Source organism: Triplophysa dalaica, chromosome 10 (genome assembly GCF_015846415.1).
Source record: "Triplophysa dalaica isolate WHDGS20190420 chromosome 10, ASM1584641v1, whole genome shotgun sequence".
In the NCBI taxonomy this organism is placed as follows: domain Eukaryota; kingdom Metazoa; phylum Chordata; class Actinopteri; order Cypriniformes; family Nemacheilidae; genus Triplophysa; species Triplophysa dalaica.
Genome location: NC_079551.1, coordinates 13,928,313 through 13,947,740, shown reverse-complemented (window position 1 = coordinate 13,947,740; position 19,428 = coordinate 13,928,313). Strand labels below are relative to the sequence as shown.

The 19,428-nt window shown below is 34.9% G+C and overlaps 2 protein-coding genes across 2 annotated transcripts; both read right to left on the bottom strand.

Annotated features, from left to right (window-relative positions):
• Positions 1 to 3,953: 3,953 nt before the first annotated feature.
• LOC130430100 (natural killer cell receptor 2B4-like) lies at positions 3,954 to 7,301 on the bottom strand. Its single transcript, XM_056759051.1, has 5 exons — positions 7,044 to 7,301; positions 6,486 to 6,815; positions 5,973 to 6,275; positions 5,649 to 5,764; positions 3,954 to 5,402 (listed from the first exon to the last, which is right to left on the bottom strand). The coding sequence occupies exons 1-5, from the start codon at positions 7,144 to 7,146 to the stop codon at positions 5,346 to 5,348; spliced, it is 909 nt and encodes a 302-aa protein (XP_056615029.1). The 5' UTR covers positions 7,147 to 7,301; the 3' UTR covers positions 3,954 to 5,345.
• Positions 7,302 to 13,667: 6,366 nt separating this feature from the next.
• On the bottom strand, positions 13,668 to 19,423 carry LOC130430643 (uncharacterized). The gene is made up of 8 exons (XM_056759800.1): positions 19,409 to 19,423; positions 16,316 to 16,382; positions 16,180 to 16,232; positions 15,796 to 16,075; positions 15,353 to 15,655; positions 14,782 to 15,054; positions 14,233 to 14,313; positions 13,668 to 13,780 (listed from the first exon to the last, which is right to left on the bottom strand). The coding sequence occupies exons 2-8, from the start codon at positions 16,380 to 16,382 to the stop codon at positions 13,668 to 13,670; spliced, it is 1,170 nt and encodes a 389-aa protein (XP_056615778.1). The 5' UTR covers positions 19,409 to 19,423.
• Between the last annotated feature and the right edge of the window lie 5 nt (positions 19,424 to 19,428).

Below are 19,428 nucleotides of genomic sequence, written 5' to 3'. Positions count from 1 at the left end.
AGCGGATCTCGCCCGGGGAGTGATTCAATGTAGAACCGCCACTGCGTAGACTACACCACTGATAACCTAAAAAATGATGCATCTTTGAAATTTCATTTTCACCCTTTTCTGGTTTAGTTCCTGGATGTTCCATTTTTGGATTTTCTGACGAATATTTTGTTTTTGGATTATCTCGTGAATCTGGATTATCTCCCAAATATCTCGTCTCTGGATTATCTCCAGGGCCCGGTTTTTCAAAAGTAATCCACTAGGATTTTGGATAACGGATTGGATCAAATCTTGAAAATGAGTTTTTCAAAAGAAAAAACGGATTACATAATCGGATTAGATCAGGTAATCCAATCTTGGTTTTGATCCGGATCAAACCTTTAGTTTGGGATTTTCAGAACTTTTTTGTAGGATTTGGATCACTTTGATCCAAAAAATCTGGATTAAACTGATCCCATCAGAAGGGTGGATTCAGCGTGGATTTCATGGCCAAAATGTAATGAAAACTTTTAAAATGTATCAAATAATACTATATTTGTATCATGCAGTATCTGAGGAGATATCCTATTTATTCATAAGGTTTTAATTTGATTTGTTCATCCGTAAGGCAACAGTGATTAGGTAAGCTTTAACGTATTCAGACTTTCAGTATAGGCCTCCAGCAAAGTAAGCAGCATGTCAGGGATTTTAATCTGGTTGAATATAAAATTGACAAGGAAACAACATTGAACAAAGAGTCCAACTGAAGGTAAAAGCAAGGGCGTTTCATTGAACAGAAATTATGGCTGTGGTACAACACTTGCTTCTGTACATGCCTGTGCATGAGTGACTTTACAAGTTTTAACAACCACAAGTGTCAAAATATGATTTCATATTCAGTCTAGAAGCTTTTATGTTAATTCAAACATTAAATCCAGCAAAAGACTAAATGAAAAAAATGTTGTGTTTTAGCCTTTAGTTCTGTACATTTTCAGAAATATATATTTCGCATTTTTCTTTTTCAATTGTATTGTAAAGATAAGTGAGCTATTTGTCAGATATAGTGACCCATACCCGAAATGTAACCTCTGCATTTATCCCATCCAGTGAGTAGTGCCAGTGGTGAACACACGTACACCCGGAGCAGTGGGCAGCTATCCCTGCAGCGCCAGGGGAGCAAGGTGCCTCGCTCAAGGGCACTCTCAGTACGGTCAGCAATCAGACCATACAACTCAAATTTAAAACATGGAACATGTGAAAACATGAATTTCTTTATTGAGGTATGTAAGGGGTTTCAAACACATAAACAGAACAATCACAGTACAGGAAAAAGCACAGCTACAAAGATAAAAACATATCCTTCAGATAGAATCAGTTAACCACAGGCTGTCCACAGCAGCAGACATGGCAAGGGAGGTCAAAAGAAATGTATATGTGACATTAAGGATAAGCAATAAAAACATCATCGATATCTAGCGGTAGCTTATTTTGTCAAATAATTATGGGATTAGAGATGAGAATACATTGTGTGCATGAATAGTGACAAAGGAGGTGTGCAAAATAGTAATTACAGACATTTGGATATTGTTTTTTTAACAGTTGATTGAAAAGAGGCCTCCGAGAAGCATCAAATAGATCTACATTTTTAACATGAGGGGAAGAGAAGAGTTCTGATGGTCCATATTACAATCGTTAATGATGCGAAACACGTCAAACTATACAGGACACATGATTTTTTTTACATATTTAAATACAGACATCGTGTAGTTTTTACGTATTCAGCGCTGGAAAAAAACGCAAATAAAATACAAACTAACATCCATTAGAAAACTTTTTGTTGTAACCTCTGCATTTATCCCATCCAGTGAGTAGTGCCAGTGGTGAAAACACGTACACGTTATATCATCTAAAACTCCTTTGTAGTGTTTCTTTCCTCTTATTCCAGAAGGACATAATGTAAACATTAAATTCATTTGAATTTCTGTGCGTTTTTTGTTTTTTCAGCAGGCTCGTGAATTGGCAGCAATGGGCGTTTAGTCCTGTGATGATGATTTTGTTTGAGCTATCAGACTTGTCTCTTCTTGTCTGTTGTCCTGGCTATTCTCTCCAGGGTCTGCTGTTGGACATACAATTTCTTTAAACATCCAAAATCACATGTAATTCGACAAATACAGCGGTTTAAAATGTACTTCAAGATGTAAAACCTCTATTACCATCATCAAGAGTGTCATTGGCATCTTGTTCTTAAATGGCATCTGTAAAACACGCAAATGTAGAGTCTCATCACTGTTTGACTGTCAAAATGTACATTACTGATATACACTCGTGTATTTTATCAAAATAAAACAAGTAAAAATTGTACTAAACATACCATAGACCAAAACAATGGATCTCTTGCTGTACGTCATCCTGCTGTTGATCAGTAGTTTGTGAGGTCAAGAGTTATTCATGCTGATGTTTGTGATGGTGAGAGATCCAAACTGATCATCCAGTTGTAGTTTGCCCTTGAATGACGCATCATCATCATGTCTACGACTCGATTATTTTTCCTTTAAAGATGCGCCAAATGTTCTCTATAGGTGAAAGATCTGGACTGCAGGCAGGCCAATTCAGTTCCCGGACTCTTCTACGACGAAGCAATGTTGTTGTAATTGCTGCAGTATGTGGTTTTCCATTGTCCTGCTGAAGTATTTAAGGCCTTCCCTAAAATAGACGTCGTTTAGAGGGAAGCATATGTTGCTCTAATACCTTTATATACCTTTCAGCATTCACAGAGCCTTCCAAAACATGCAAGCTGCCCTTCCGTATGTACTTATGCACCCCATACACTCAGAGAAGCAAAGTCTCTCAGAAGTAAAGATGCGCAGAGGCTCTCCAATCGTTGAGGAACATTGTTTTTAAAGTAATCCACAATCTTTATACGCAGTCTATCACAGATTAGAGAGGCTCTGCCCATCTTTACTTCTGAGATTCTGCTTTTCTAAGACTTCCATTTTACAGTTAATCATGTTACAGAACTGATATCAATAAACTTAATTAGTCACTAGATGTTCTCCAAGGTGAATCTTTTCAAAACAGCTTTTTTGCCATTTGTTGCCCGTGCCAACTTGTTTGAGACCTGTAGCAGGCATTAAATATTAAGGGAGCTAATTTGGTGGATAAAAGTGTAAAATTTCTCATTGTAAGCATTTGCTATGTTATCTATGTTCTATTGTGAATAAAATACTGGTTCATGTGATTTCACCTTTAACAATATATGTATTGTAATCGGAAATTAAATATTGTAAAACTAGATTTAAGATTACTGTTTCTATAGCCCTGTTTTCCTCTTTATTAATTCACTGTTGTGATGCGCTCCATTATGTCTATTGTACTAGTCTTGAATCATACTCAAAAGCAAGGCTTTAGATCAATAATTATTAAAAAATCTGTACTGAAACATGGAAATATTTATTCCTTGATTTGATAACTTTAGCACATTTCATTTCTTCTGTGGTCTCTGTAGGCGATGATTTACATGTAATACATAATAACTGTTAAATAAAAATGTATTACTTGACCCCTCAATATTGTTTCCATAGCAAGAATTGATCTAGATTAAGGACAGTATACTACATTAATGCATTAGACATTTCTATCCAAAGGGACTTTAAGCTACACCGTGTGCTACACCGAGTTCTTCTTGAAAAGTTTTTAATATAATTACTAATCCTAAAAATCTGTGAAATACTGTTTGTTAATGAAATACTATTGTATCTTATTTTATTCTATTTTCCTATATGATAACTCTATCACAAAGAGTGACAAGAAAGATAAAAAAATGTTTTTTGTCTGTAGGTAGACAAAACTAAAGTGCAATCTTTACCATCACAAGATTTCACAATAATACATAGGAAGACTCCATCCCTCTTTCTCTTTACTGTATTATATATAATGTATAGAACTATATATTACTGTCTATTGTCACATGAGGATGACATCACTGATCGAGTAAGGAAGGATTTGTTTAATGAAACCATAACAATTCACGTCAAATAGATATTTTGTAACAAAATAAAAAACAAAAATAAAAAACAGTGTCTTAAAAGGATTTTGGACATCATTAGAGATGATAAGTAGATTCAGTCGACAAAACGTAAACAACATCACTTACACCATAATATAGCAGATCATAACTTTTGGCCAAAACTACTGTAACTACACAACAGGTGGATGCATAAAACTCTGATACCCTCTTCATGCAATAAATGTGATCCTTATCATGTCTGAATATATTCACATGCTAATTTGCTGTAATGTGGATACATCATTTTAGTTACATAATACGATTGGTTGATAAAAAATAGGTCAGTGATATATACAGTACATGTAATCAGATCTCGGCATGACCATAAACCTAATTAATTATTATTAATTATTAAGGTTTCATTCATTATAAGGATTTTTATTATTGTCATTATATCATGGCTTGATTTCAATGAACAACACGCCATTGTGATTATCATATCTAATGGAATGAATAGCAGTATTGCATAGTGTAAATCTCGGTTTAAGGTCCTTACTTGTATAATCTTCACTTCAATCCAACAAACCTATAAATATGTCAAACTAACTTTTGCTTGTAAAATTACCTCTTGGAAAGTTAAAAGCAACAGCACGTGTTCAGACAAAAATTTTAACAAAATACATATATACTGTATTATATTTAAGGTAAAGTTTGTCCAAACAGTTGCTAGCTTTGCTAGTGTTTTGTTATTTACTGAAGAGATTTGAGAAGTTCAATATCAAACAAATTTGTCTTGCTATGGTTGGTTTTTTTTATTTGTATCAACTTGCCAAATTTCACAACCTTCCTACAAAGCAATATGTGTCACCACATATTCCCAAATGGGATAAGTAATATAAATGAGGACACTGATGAAAACATTGGATGTCTGAGCCTCAATACTTGACCACCAAAATATTCAGCATACATTCAATTCAAGGAAGGTCTTTGGCCATGATGAGATAATGCGATGTGAATGGTAGACGAACTTTGCCTTCAACTTTGCCCTATCAATGACATCTCAGTTTCTAATGGAGGGACTGGAACCTGAATAAAAAAAAGAAAGAAAGAATACAGGAAGAACAGATGAGTGATGAGTTTTCTCACATGGATCTGAAGACAGATGTTCTACCAGAAAGACTGGGAGGCCAAAGTTGAGTATACAACATTTATTTGACAGCTGATAGACAGAATATATATGGATATAATAAGATGGTAACAGTTCTTTGGAGTAGGCCCTGTCCGTGGCTCGCATCCAGAGGGCCAAGAAGTCCTCTACTTCCCGCCTTGAGATGGGAAGGCGGGGGCGTAGCCAACACCATTGGGGTTATATTCACAGGGACCTCCTGGTGGTGGTGGGGAGGATGAGGGGCGAATCACGTTGCTCCGACTGCGGACATAGGAAGGGGTAAGTGGCGATCTTTTATGTTTCATGTTGAAAGGTGATTGGTTGGGTGTTGATTGGCAATGAGTGATACAGGATTGAGTCTTCCTGGCAGAACTAGCGCTGAAGCTACATTTCTCCTGAAAGTAAACTTCTTTATGTGTACTGTTGTGTGTTCTGTATGTGTGCTAAATTTCTGAATCTAAACTAAAGGTTATTAGAAAGGGATACTTTTTACATTTAAATACTTGCCCTGTTTGCCTGGTTGCTTTTCTTTTTGTAGAAGCAGCAACACACGCATGTGATAACAAGTACAATCAGCAGCAGCCCCACAGAACCAGCAGCTATCAGCAGTATATACCGGAGTTCTGTAATGTATAAACTTTAAGTTAAATTTCATTTAAAAACAGTTTATGGTATTTTTAGGATTGCCAGCATATAATTATTTTGGCAGAGAGAGAAATCTACCAAAAGATGATTCTGTCACCTTTTCAGAGTACACAAAAACCAAAGCTATTACACAACATGAGATGCAACAAATCAGTTAATACATGTTAATAATTATTTCTTTCTCACTTGAACACGGCTGACAGACATCATTGATGTCTAGTTGTTGTGTGTGTTTTGTGATGGGATTGTTGATAACACATCTGTATGTGTTTGTATCGTGATATTCCACCTCCAGAGGTAGAGAGAGTCTGATGTTGAGATCAGATACACTGATGCTGGACAATAAACTGTTTCCTTTGTACCAGGAGAGACTCACATGTGTCACATTCATCACTGAACACAATAACACACATTTGGAGTTAAAAGATGATAATGATAATGGAGGATCCTGTGAACAGTAACTAGTGATGACAGGATCTGGCAGATGATCTGGAAAACCAAACAACAAAATTGTAAATAAAACCTTCAAAATACTTTTTTATATCAGCGTGACAGTAGCCTTCTCTAATTAAGCTTTCATATACATGAATTAAGACAAATACTGTACATAATGGTCTAATCATTTCTATATGCTGTTTACTGTACATCAAGTACTGAAACCAGTAAACAAATGACATTTACTGTACTGAGTAAACTCACCATAGACAGTATTGACAGCAACTCTGAATATCTTGTCTGAATCTCCTCTGTAACTGCGGATCTTTAGTTGATACAGTTCAGAGTTTGTGATTGTGATGTTTGATATGGTGAGAGATCCAGTATACCTGTTCACCCAAAATCTGGTCTCAAATTCATCTCCATAGATGATGTCAAAACCATGTATTTCAGCTATACGAGTCTCTTGAGGTCCAAACGTCCACAGTATCAGATCGTCTCTCTGTATGTGAGTAAGATCAGTGTGAAGAGTGACAGAATCTCCCTCCATCACTGACACTGACTTCACTTCATCTGCATCAACACCAAACACACCTGAAACACAGAGAGATGTATACAAATAATAGCTACAATGAGACAGAAAGATTGAAGACTTCATATTCTTAAAATCTAGATGTAAATATGTAAACGTGTTAACTTTATCTTTCAGTTTTCCTTAAAGGATTGTTAACAAGAACATTAGTTTTTTAATGTTAAAACTAATAAAGCAGAAAATATTTCCAGTCATCATATCATAGCATTTAAGAAGCTAACAAAACTTACCGTTCGCAATCATTAAACACAGGCAAACGAAAACTGTGTCCGCAAACATGTAAACGTCAAACTTTTTCACGAAAAGAAACGACATTGACACAATAATCAACATTAACACAAGTAAAAAACAAATCCGAGAACAGCAACAAACGCTTTCGATTTGAAGGTGGTGTCAAAAAAGGGGTTTTCCTGAAAACGATCCCGAGTCAGTTTTAAATGTGGATCGACGAAGCTAAAAGAGGAGGGTCTGGCAGCAGACCAGATGCACTCTCAGACCAGATGCACTGTCAGCGGCGCATGCGCACTCCGACACATGCAGTCTCAGCCTCGCATGCGCACTCAAACAAACGCACTGTCAGACACATGTGTGAATTAAATGCACCTACAGGCCAATTATAAGTATATTTAATTAAATTAAATATTCAATTTATTTATTTATTTATTCTCCTACAAGATTAAGTCTAAGTAAAAGTGTTATTATGAATTATTTGACAAATATAATCGAAAACGTTCTTTAACATTATCAGACGAATGTTGTAAGTATATTGATTTCATACAGTATTAGATAGATGTAAAGTATCGTTTCAATATATAAGATAAAGTTTTCTAAACCTAACTTAATCCTTATAATCAATGGTAGATATATCGCATCTATGATACTTGGTTAACGATACATGTTATTCATACAGTAATTTATTGAAGAACTAACGTTATCTAAATTAATTTTGTAGCGTTGCTTGAAAACTCACAGGAAAGTTTGTAGGTGACCTGCACTAAATAGTTATTTTTTAATGTGTTTCTCAAAATTATTTAATATGACGTTGAAATCTATCAAATATAGTGATGTAACGATTCTCTCAGCTCACGATGCGATTTATTCAAGATTTATTTTTACAAAATGAACAACTTCCCTAGTATTATTTCTAAAATGCTTCACGTTTCTTTGTATAATAAATTATGTTTTATTTCAAACAACAAAACTAACCTGCAATTTTAAAACAAATGAATATTAGAACAATTATTTTTATATAAAGAAAGGTTTTATTTAGTCATGTATTTTCATTATTAGTGTAGATTCTCATTAATGTATTTCAGCTATAATTATAATAAATACCTGGCCTTGAACCGAACCACCAGTATTCACGGTACTCTTAAAAAGCAGTAACCTTAAAAAATTTTAATAGAATCTTACAGTTCACTTCGTGAAATACGTTAGAGCGTGCATGTGACGAGTGCGCATGCGCGGCTGAGAGTGCATGTGACGAGTGCGCATGCGCGTCTGACAGTGCATGTGACGAGTACGCATGCGCGGCTGACAGTGCATGTGTCTGACAGTGCATCTCGTCTGCAGCCAGATGCTATTGAGCTAAAATGCCTTTTCAGTGTATGCACTGATCCGCGGCCAGCGCTCGAGATATGACTCCAAGTAGTCCCTGTCGGTGCACGATCAGTGTTGCCAGATCTCGCGAGAGAAATAAGCAACCACGCCTGTGAAGACAAGCCCAAAACAAGCGAAGTTTTCTACGGAGCACCCTTCTCTTATTTTTTTTAAGAGAAAAATAAATCAAATGTGTGCACGGTTTTACAATCCGTGGGAACGAATTTTAAACTGTGGGTACAGATTGTCAATTTACATTCATGTGGACTGAAAGCAGATTTTCAAAACACGGTACAGTTTATTTTTCTCTCACCTGTATTTCAGGACAATGACCACAAGGGGGAGTTGCACCACCTTTTAACATTATTTAACATTAGAAAACTGTTGGGATGTCAAATATCCTACTGATGTACCAAGTGCATTATATAGGCTACACAGTAAACCCCTGATAATTAAAATTTGCACACACAAATAAATATCATTCTGAATTTATAAATTCTTTATTTATTATTGCAGGGACTGCAGAATATCCCATTTTTAAATAACTATAACCCAGAAACAGGATAAATTATTGACAATCTTAGTGTGCAGCGCCAAAGTGGCTCCTGCTCTGATAAACAAATGAGTGAGTTGGAAAAGACTTAAATAAACTGGACTGGTTTAAAAAACATTCCTGTCAAAACGTTTTGAACACATGAGGATGAGGCTTGGTCTAAAACTTTTGAGTCGTCCCGAACGAGGGGTTGAATCCATTCTTTTACTCCTTTCTCTTTCCCCAGTCTTTGTTATTTCTTCCCATATTTCGCCCACTCCCCGGCAATTTGTAAAGCTCTCCTACAGTCCACCGTAAATCGCGCGTATTGTCATTTGCAGTTACCAGAAAAAAACAGATGGCCCTCCTCTGCTTCTTTAGAAGCAGGATGTGGGTGGGAAAAAACTCCTGTGTATATGGGGAACGGGGAAGGAAAGAGGGAACAGGTAGGTTTAATCACTTAATCGACCTTTTTCATTTTTGTACTCTCACAAAAGTCTAAGATAACAATAAAATACTTCAACTTTATTCTTGTCTGTTTCTGTTTATGAAACTATCATTGCTTTTTTTCTGAAATCTAAAATAACTTGTGTTTATCTTGGGTCAGTAAAAGAAGTGGCTTGATTTTTGCTGCCACTTCAACAAAAGGTTTAAACTTGTATGAGTGAATTCTACTGTAAATATGTATATGTATTTCCCTTTTTTGTGTTAGTAAAGAACTCAATCAGATATAAATATTGGTTGATTTATTCATTTTTTATAGTTTTGATTTTTTTAAAGTCGTGTTGAACATCATCTTACCTCAGTGAAATGACCATAGTTTTAATCGGGTTGAATCAACTCCAGTCCTCAGGCCCCCCCTGACAGAATACTTTGGATGTCTCCCCATTGAACACCTGAACAAGTTAAAGAGACAATGAAATGATGATTGATCAATAATGATGAACAGGTGATGTTAATCGCTGAAGAAAACATCATAAGTAAGTTCAAAAACCGTAATAATGTTTCCTTTAGTGGGGCTCTTACCCTTGATTTATTTTTTATATCAGCTGTTATAGTGTGTTTCTAAATAGCCATCCAAATGACAAAATTGTTGGAATGAAACCTTCTTTAATTGTTATAAGACAGATACAAATAAGGGGGATTTAAGTCTGACAAATATCGTGACACACTAAAAATCAACCAACATTTGCACAGCTATTACCAACACCAGGACGAAATAATTTTGTCTTTTGTCTGGCTCTTATAAATATCCTTCAGAAACAAACTATTTCAGCTAGCAAAAAATGCAACATAATAAACCAAGTATAAGAGCCACACTTAATGAAATCTCAACATTATTATGGTTTTTATTCTAGTGATTGTGTTTGTTAACATCACCTGTTCATCATTAATGCCTCAATCATCACTTCATTATCTCATTAACTTGTTCAGGTGTTCATTAGGGAGACATCCAAAGTATTCTGTCAGGGGGGGGGCTGAGGACTGGAGTTGAGAACCACTGGTTTAACACATAAACGACTGCAACACGAGTTTAGCATGTGTCAGAGTTAAGCATCACAGTTTGCATGTAGTACGGAGAAGGTGAACTACTGGACAGTCAAAAATTGTCTGTCGAGATCTCACACCGCAGCTTGTTCTCCCTTTGTGGGTCAAGATCTCCCTGAGTGGGTGCAGTGCTCTAGTGAGTTACGTTGGGTCGAGTCCTCTCCCCGCGGACATTCGTTCTTCTGCCAGTGATGCACTTGGACTTGGGTTTTGACTGCTGAATGTTTTTTGTTTTGTTTTGTTTTGTTGGACATTCAATAAATCTTTCATTATCTGCATTTGTGTCTCCGCATCCTCCAGTGTGTCATGACAGTCCTATGTTGTCACGTTAATTCATACTAAACTGTTTAAAGATTTGCAGCCTATCTCCTATGCATTATGACAATAAGTATAAATCTACTGTTTAAGGAACAAACATACAGAAGGCAACAACATAAATAACTTCCCATTCAAGACCAATATTAATTGGACAATTCCGAGGGCCCATGACTGACAGGGGCCAAAAATAGGTAAAAACTAATATAAAATTATTAAACATCATCATTCAGTATATATATTTATATAATAATAAAATGAAATCTCTTTGTTTTTGGCAGTAAAAGTAAAAAATCCACATTGACCGACCACCCCCGTGTCTCTGCATGTAATGGTTTGGTCCTTCCTTAGCGCTCTCACTGAAAGAAAAATCACAGCACATGTGTTTCCTACAAAAACGTGTTGCTGCTAAACACAAAAGACGAAAAACTTATTTTAATGTATTTAGTGATTCGTGAATTAGTACATTTGAACAGTAACATTCACTCAAACGTCTGAAAAACATTTGGTTTGTGAAATGTATTAAACATGTTGGAACTGTTGAGTTGCATTTACACTTTATTGAGCAGCAGATGTCGCCAGATAGCAGATTTTTCTACACGTTAAAGTTCTCATACAAAACAAGATGTTTTAATAGAGAATACAAATATGCAAATGTTTTATGATTTATCGTTTTTTTATTCTTACTCTCTCTTTCTGTCTTTATTAAATAAATCCATGCTTAAACTGAGCTTTCCTTAGCAGATTAAATACATTAAAAACAAATTAAATGATAAAATAGACAAATTTTAAAAACATGCTTTCACATCATTTAAAGTCCTTTCTGGTGAGCAATTCTGAATATTTCTGTCGCCAATGTACCAGTCTCTCTTAAAAGGACTAGGTTTTATAACTCTACTATTTCATCACAGTTGAATTGCACAATAGGACATTTCCCACATATGCAGAGGGAAGCAGTCAAAAATGTGAATAGAGGAAAGGAGGGAGGTCTGAGGTTTCACTGGTTCGTCGGGTAGGCATACTCTTGCCATTTTTCAGAGAGACATCTCATGAGTTCACATTATTCTGAGTGAAAGATGCCTTTTGGTAAGGTGCTGCTGATAATGCCCTTTGTATGGTTCCCATCAATGCTACACATCATCAGTTGTGCACCTGAGCCTCATTGAGTGTTTCGGCCCTTCATCACACTCATTTACAATAAGATGAAAAACAAAATGATATAGAGTGTACAAATTGAGCTGCACACTTTTTAACAGTAACACAAAAAATGGTTACTAGATTTGTTTTCAGGTGCTTTTTATGAGAGAAATTTTAAGTTGCTAAATCTGCCTTTCACTTCAGCTATAGCACTGAACGATTGTCTTCCCAGTATTTTCTGAATGGTGTGATTTCAGATGAACGATCTGAGACTGAATAAAGAACAGAGAATGAGAGACGGACATCCTCCTTTGGCATTGTGTAAAGACAGATGTTCACCTGATAATTTATATTGTTTAGCCTATTTATGTTTGATGTTCATATTTGTTCAGTGTAAATTATTCTTAATGAAAGGAAAACTTTCCTGAATATTATCTTTATTGAGGTATTTTAGGGGTTTCAAAAAAATAAACAGAACAACCACAGAACTGGACAAAGCACAGTTACTATGTTTTTAAAATGTGAAATGCCTTTTTGAATTGGCTTAAAAAAGGTTATTTATAACTGTAGTGCCACTGAGCTCTGAAAACATTTAAAGCAGGTAACGGGTGTGTTGCAAAAATGTTAAAATAATAGTATAATTGTGTATCTGGGCAAGTCTAGAGTCATAACAATTAAAGATGATTGCTTTTCTTAAATCAAAATGAGCTTTATCTATCTACAGCACGGGATTCCTTGCATGGAATGTTGTTAACATGTTGTTTCTACAGTAGCCCTAAATAGTCAAACTGATCTACAGAGCGTGTTTTGTAAATGTGTTATCTCTTTCGGGGAAGAAGTGAAAACATGACGACATCTTAATCCTTTGTCAGCCCCCGTAGAAAGGGGGGGTTAGAGAGGTGTGCCATTGGGTGCAATTCGAATCCTCACCACTAGATGCTGATAATTAATTACACGCGGCTCCTTTTCTGTTGATTACTTTTCATTTATTTTAATTGTTGTATTTTATGATTACAAAAGACAGTAAAACACCATAAAGACGCTGTGTTTCTCCTAAAAAAATACTCGTTATAAGAATTTACTTGCAGAATTTCTCCTACTGTGTCCTACTCAATAAATTTTCATGTATAAATCCCACTGAAATATATAAGGTGTTAGGTATTTTTGTTTTATTGCCCAATTACAGAATTTGCCTTATCACTGGTTTATTTTTATTGCTGCTGTGGCTGAGATCATTTTCCACTGCAGATCAAATTCACAGATTTACAAAGTAACTCAAACAACAGCAGTCTGTGGTGTGGACACATGTGAGCACTAGGTGATGTTGCAATAAAAACAAACAATATATGGATTGAATTAAACAAATATTACAAAATTTGACATAAAAATGATAAAAAATAAAAAAATAAGTGGTAGTCTCCAGGGATAAAGACTTAAATAAATTATAGGATTATAGCCGGCAGCCCATAATGGGAAGTGCTGCAGAAATCCTTATGAAACTTCACTGAAATATCTCAATCTGCACAGACACGATGAGTGCAAATGATGCATTTACTTTAAAATAGAAATAGTAAATTGTAATACAAAATGTACTGTAAATATTTATTCATTATCTGTGACAATGATTTCTCAAACCTTTGAACAATTTAATTATTTTTACAGTGGCACTTTTATCTATTGATCGTTGTTATGATTTTATAGCATAAAGGCATTGCAACTATTTTCAGCAATTGGGATTTATGGGGATGAGTTTCTCTTGTGATGATGATGTTGCTGGCTGATCCAACAGATGTATGTCCTCAGGTACATAGTCTTTGATGTCCTGTCTGGCCGTCCCTGTTACAAACACAGTTTTATTTTTCTGATATCTAAATAATTTTATTTGAGTATTCTATGGCTTAAAATGTACTATCAGGATGTAAACAATTACTGTAAATACATCTACCATTGTCGTCTATAGACTTTACTGGTAAATGTCAAACACACACATACACAGACACAATTATGTTCAAGGGACATTTACTTAACAAAGTCTTAACAAGTAAAGAAGTCATAATGGTTCAAAAAAATCACTGTTACAATTGTTTGTCGTTCTACCTTAAAAAAATTAAGTTAAACAGCTGCCTTAAATTTTTTGTTACTTCAACTTAAATAATAATAATAATAATTAATAAATACTATTTTTACGTTGAAATAATCAAAACATTTTTTTAAGGCAGCCGGATAACTTTGAAACAACACATCGATTAACTGTAAGTGATACTTGCCCATTTGACCTCGGAACCTACTCCAACAGCAATAGACAACGACACTAATAATAACAATAAGCAGAATAACACCACCAAAGATAAGAGGAATTTTCAAAGGTGCTGCAATGAACAAACAGAAAACAGTTATTAGACTGATTTGCTTCTGATTTCAACCAAATCTCAGTCAAAGAACAGTTGGGACGGAAAACATCACCATCAGTCTTAACATCCACATGACTAGGAAGTTAAATGTGTCTCAGCAAATCAGCTTCAAAAATGTGTAATTCCCATAAACCTTTAGGTAATCTTCCCAACATACAGTCAAACATTTGACCAGAAAGTGTTTTATCTTCTTCGGATAAATAAGGTCAAATGCTTCAGATTTTAGTCTAAATTGAAATAGACGTTTCGTACACGATGATGACATTTGTTGCGAATTTCACATAGTTAACTCACTGTTATATACAGTAGATAGATTAAATATGTGATAATGTATATAACATAAATTATAAATTCAATGTGATGGAGATACGAGATTAATAAACAGTAATTTTTGTTAATAAACAGTAATCTTAACCGCTGTCATACCTTTACAAAATTCAGTCATGTTGAGCTGTGTCATTTTGTTGGAAAAAATATTGTATACAACGCAGCTGAAGTTGTTTGTATCCTGATAATCCACCTCCAGACACAAAAAGTTGCTTCTGATATCAGACACGTTGATGCTGGAGATTGACCTGCTTCCATTGTACCAGGAGAGAGTCACATCCGTCACATTCAACACTGAACACAACAACACACATTTTGATGCTGACGAACATTGTTTTGAGTCTTTGGTGATGATCGGAGTGGGCAAAGGATCTGAAAACATCAGGGAGTAAAGCCATTAATAACATGATCATTCAAAGACATCAAAATTTTAGTTAAAATAGAATAATTGATGTTGTCAGTATGTGTGTGGGCCATAAAATATTTATTGTAATCAAAAAAGCTTAAATTGTAATAGGGCTTTTGTTCAATAGCTGATAGGGAAGAGTCCAAACATTCAGTCCTGTCAAATTATCATTACGAGCATATAAGCGTCAGTCACAAGTTTCCCTCCTCCTCCCCATGTCCTCCTCCTTTAAGCTGAATGGGCAGGAGAATATGTGCAACTCACCATAAACAGAAACATAAAATCTACGGCATTCTTGATTTGTTCCGTTAGTGATCAGTAGTTTCATGTTTCCAGTGTTGATTTTACTGATGTTGGTGACGGTGAGACATCCAGTCTGACCGTCCAGCTGCAGTCTGTTAAAAAATCTTTTATCACAGTCATAGCATGCTGATATGTTTTCAAACAGTCCAGCAATGAGAATGTTTTCATAAAACCACATTATGTGATCCTCATACTGCACTTCAGTAAGGTTGGTTGGTAAAATCACAGAATCCCCTTCACTCGCTGGCACGGCTATTGCTCTCTCTGTTTCAAAAACGTTTGAATTCTGTTAGACATTGACAGCGGAAAACAAATATTCTAAAACAAACAAGAATAAAGCAGCACCTTAACGTTTAGCAAATGAGCAGATCAGCCGAGTAAACAAGCAGTCATAATCAACACACCTGGACATGACTGACAGGATGAAGCAATGTCGAGATATGTAGTCTTAGTATTGCCTGAACTGGACACCACACAGCTGTAGTTGTCTTTATTAGGATATTCCACCTCTAGATACAGTCTAGTGATGAACTCAGAAACTGGATAGCTGGATAATGAAACGCTTCCATTGTACCACGAGAGCTGACCTTGTGCCATATTTGACACCGAACACGCAACAAGACATTTCGTCCTTGAAACTTCTTTGCATGGTGGAAAATCTCTGGAAATTTTGGGATCTGGGATCTGAAAACCATAAAATGAATTATTAAAAACAAAAATGTTCAGGCCAAAGTCCTAAGTAGTAAAATAGAGTTTCTAAGTCTAGAGTTTCTAAGTCTTAGTATTACATTAGTTATATGAATGTCATCCATCACTGTCTTCACTCCGTCACAAGACACACCTTTAACACAAAAATAAGTTATTTACAGACACCTTGTTAAAAAACGTTAAGCAGTTTTTATCCTGAAATTGTTTATAATTTACCACAGAAGGACCGTAGAAAGAACAAAACCAACAGAGACGATTTCACATTCTTCATATGGACCTTCATCTGGAATTCACAGATAAAAAAACAATGTATAAGCAGTCTATCTCTGGTTTTATGTTTATTCTATTTTTATACATATGCAGGACCATTTAATTCACAACATTTATATTTATATACAGCCACAGTAAGGAGAGCAGTGCAGTTTTGCCTTTACTCAGAATTTCAGCATTGTGGAAATTCCAGTTTAGTGTTTGTTGAATTGAAACAGAAACAAAATGACAAATCATTCAACATCAATTGTGAAAGACTGAGAAAATGCAAAGATGCATATGAAAACGATGTTTTTTCCATTTGGATTGTTTTATAAAAAAATACGAACTTGTTTTCTCTGCAGTAAACAAGTTAAATGTGAAAACATGACAACATGACAATTGTTTTTGTTATTTTGACCCCTTTGTGCTTCCTTCAAAGATGTGCAAATCAAACACAATAGGTATATCGTTTGGTATGGGTGAAATGTTGTCACTACATTTAACAATCATTTATATTGTAATAGTAAATTCAGAAAAACCTTAAATGATTTTGAAATGGCTGTATGTTTTAAATAAATATTTTTGTAATAAAACAAACAATTATGACGAATATAAAAACAGTAAATGATTGTAATGATTAATTATTAAGTAAATAAACGAAATAAAGTTTAGTAAAAGATTACCTTATTTGGCAGGTTTTAAGAGTGGCCTTAAAATCAACAAAGAAATAAAAAACGCTTCACTCAAAAGAGTCAAATAAACTCAGTACAGTAATCTTTCCAGCGAGGAATTTAGTAGAGCAAAGTAAAAGCTCGTCCAGAATAATAAGCGTGGCGTGTCTAAAAGATGGGATGCATCCTCATAAATGACGTAAACCTGGACAATTTTTTCATCCTACAGCCCCATATATTTGTTCCAGGGCAGATTGTTTTGACTGACTTCAGAGCTATATCAACTATGCTTTCAGTCATGTGATATCAACGTCTCCTTTAGAGAAGCTGTGGTGATGCACATTATTCAAATGATTAAAATAAATTGGGATTCGACTTGACTACCAAAAATGTGATGTTGAAAGTGAAAGCGTTTAAAGCGGGACTGTAGGAATTTTAAGACATTTCTGCCACCATGTGGTCATTTATGGTATCTACACATAATTGTGTCCGGTTTTAAAATAGACATTTTGGAAATAACAAAGAACACATACATTCTAGCCAAAAATAAAGTAATAACCATATACTACATTCTGTAATAGAGCATCATTTGATTTGTTTTTCTTTTGGTCGATGTGCTTCGGTTGTGTTTCAGCACAGGTGTAAATCACCTCATCCATTCCACATTAATGATACAGATTGAATGCTTTAAAGGGAAGTCTTCACCCAAAAAAGACAATTCTGTCTTCATTGACTCGCCTTCGAGTTGTTCAAAATCTGTTTACATTTCTTTGTTCAAATAAACATAGAAAAAGATATTTGTAATAATGCTTTTAACCAAATAGATTTTGCCCCCCATTGACTACCATAGTAGGAACAATTACTTTATCTTTTTTTGTTGTTCTGTTGAACACAAAAGAAGACATTTTGAAGATTGTTCAAACAGTTCTGGGGCTCTTTTGATTTCTACTGTATATTTTTCCTACTGTGGTAGTCAATGGGGGGCAAGGTCAATGGTTATAAACGTTCTTCCAAATATCTTTCTCTGTGTTCATCAGACTTAGAAATTTATACAGATTTGGAACAACTCGAAGGAAAGTAAATGACGACGGAATTTTCATTTTTGGGTGAAGTATCCCTTAAAACAATCTTGCTATTGCAATTATGTCTAATTTCTACATTTATGCATTTGTCAAATGCTTTTATCCAAAGCAACTTGCACACACTACATATACAAAAATTGTCCTGGGAATTAAACTGATGACCTGCGAGTGCCTCCTCTGTTTGAGCAACAGGAATATTTGTTCAGATTATAGTGTTGAAACACATTTAAAGATACATTTATAAAGATTAAAAAAATCACTGAACTTGGAACTATAAGGCATAAATACATGAGCCACGATGACCTGAGTTTTGAATTTGATGTCTATAATGAATAAAAGAACACAAGTTCGGGCAAAGTTATCAGCTTGGCGTTGCTGGGAGTTTATGGTATGTTATGATTCTGATATTTTATAAGCCTGGACACATACTGTTAAATAGATCCAGAAAATCAGGAATTACACAAATGTCACAGGTGTTGATCCCAATTACGAAATAAAACATGTTTTAAAACAAGTTCGAGTTTAGAGTTCATTAGGATTGTCTGTCCTACCTTGATTCAAGATTGAGCTATTCCTTACTGGAAACTAAGGCACTGTTCAACACCACTTCATTTCACTTTTGCAGCATGACAAAACAATGTTAGAGTATTTTTTTAGAGAGCTGCTCTGATGTTGAAATAGTCTACACAATGTTAAAGCTGAAGTCATGAAATATTTTTTTATGTACATTGTAGGTGTAATTTCATAAAGATTTATACTGATCGATTTACACTGGAAACATCATATTGTGTTTAGTTTATCTCTCATTCATACTGGTTTCGTTAAAAACGTAATTATTTTAAGATAATACTTGACCTCTTTTCTTCCCTTTCCATACCTCCAGCACAGAAATAACCCAACCGAGAACAACACAAGAACAACTGGTATCAGTTCAGAAAGATATAAAGGTCCAGCATGTGACAGAGAATCGATACACGGTTCAATATGTTTTAAAAAAGTACAAAGTAAATATAGAAAATGTATACAAAAGAATGTAACAGATCAAATGAATAAGCGGCTCTTCCTAGACTATTATAACTATTTGTTGATATACCAGCTTTGTTGAGGGAAACAAAATGATAACGTTTTAGATAACAGTCTGCATGTACTGCTTAATTACACAGATTTTACTGCGTAACTAAAATTGAAACAATAAATATCTGATGGTTAAGAGGAACAATATGGAAAGTTTGGGGAATATGGGCAATTAAAACAATTACTAAACACATATTTAGCATCAAATGGCCTAAATAAAAAAAACTTACCTGTATAAATCCACTCCACA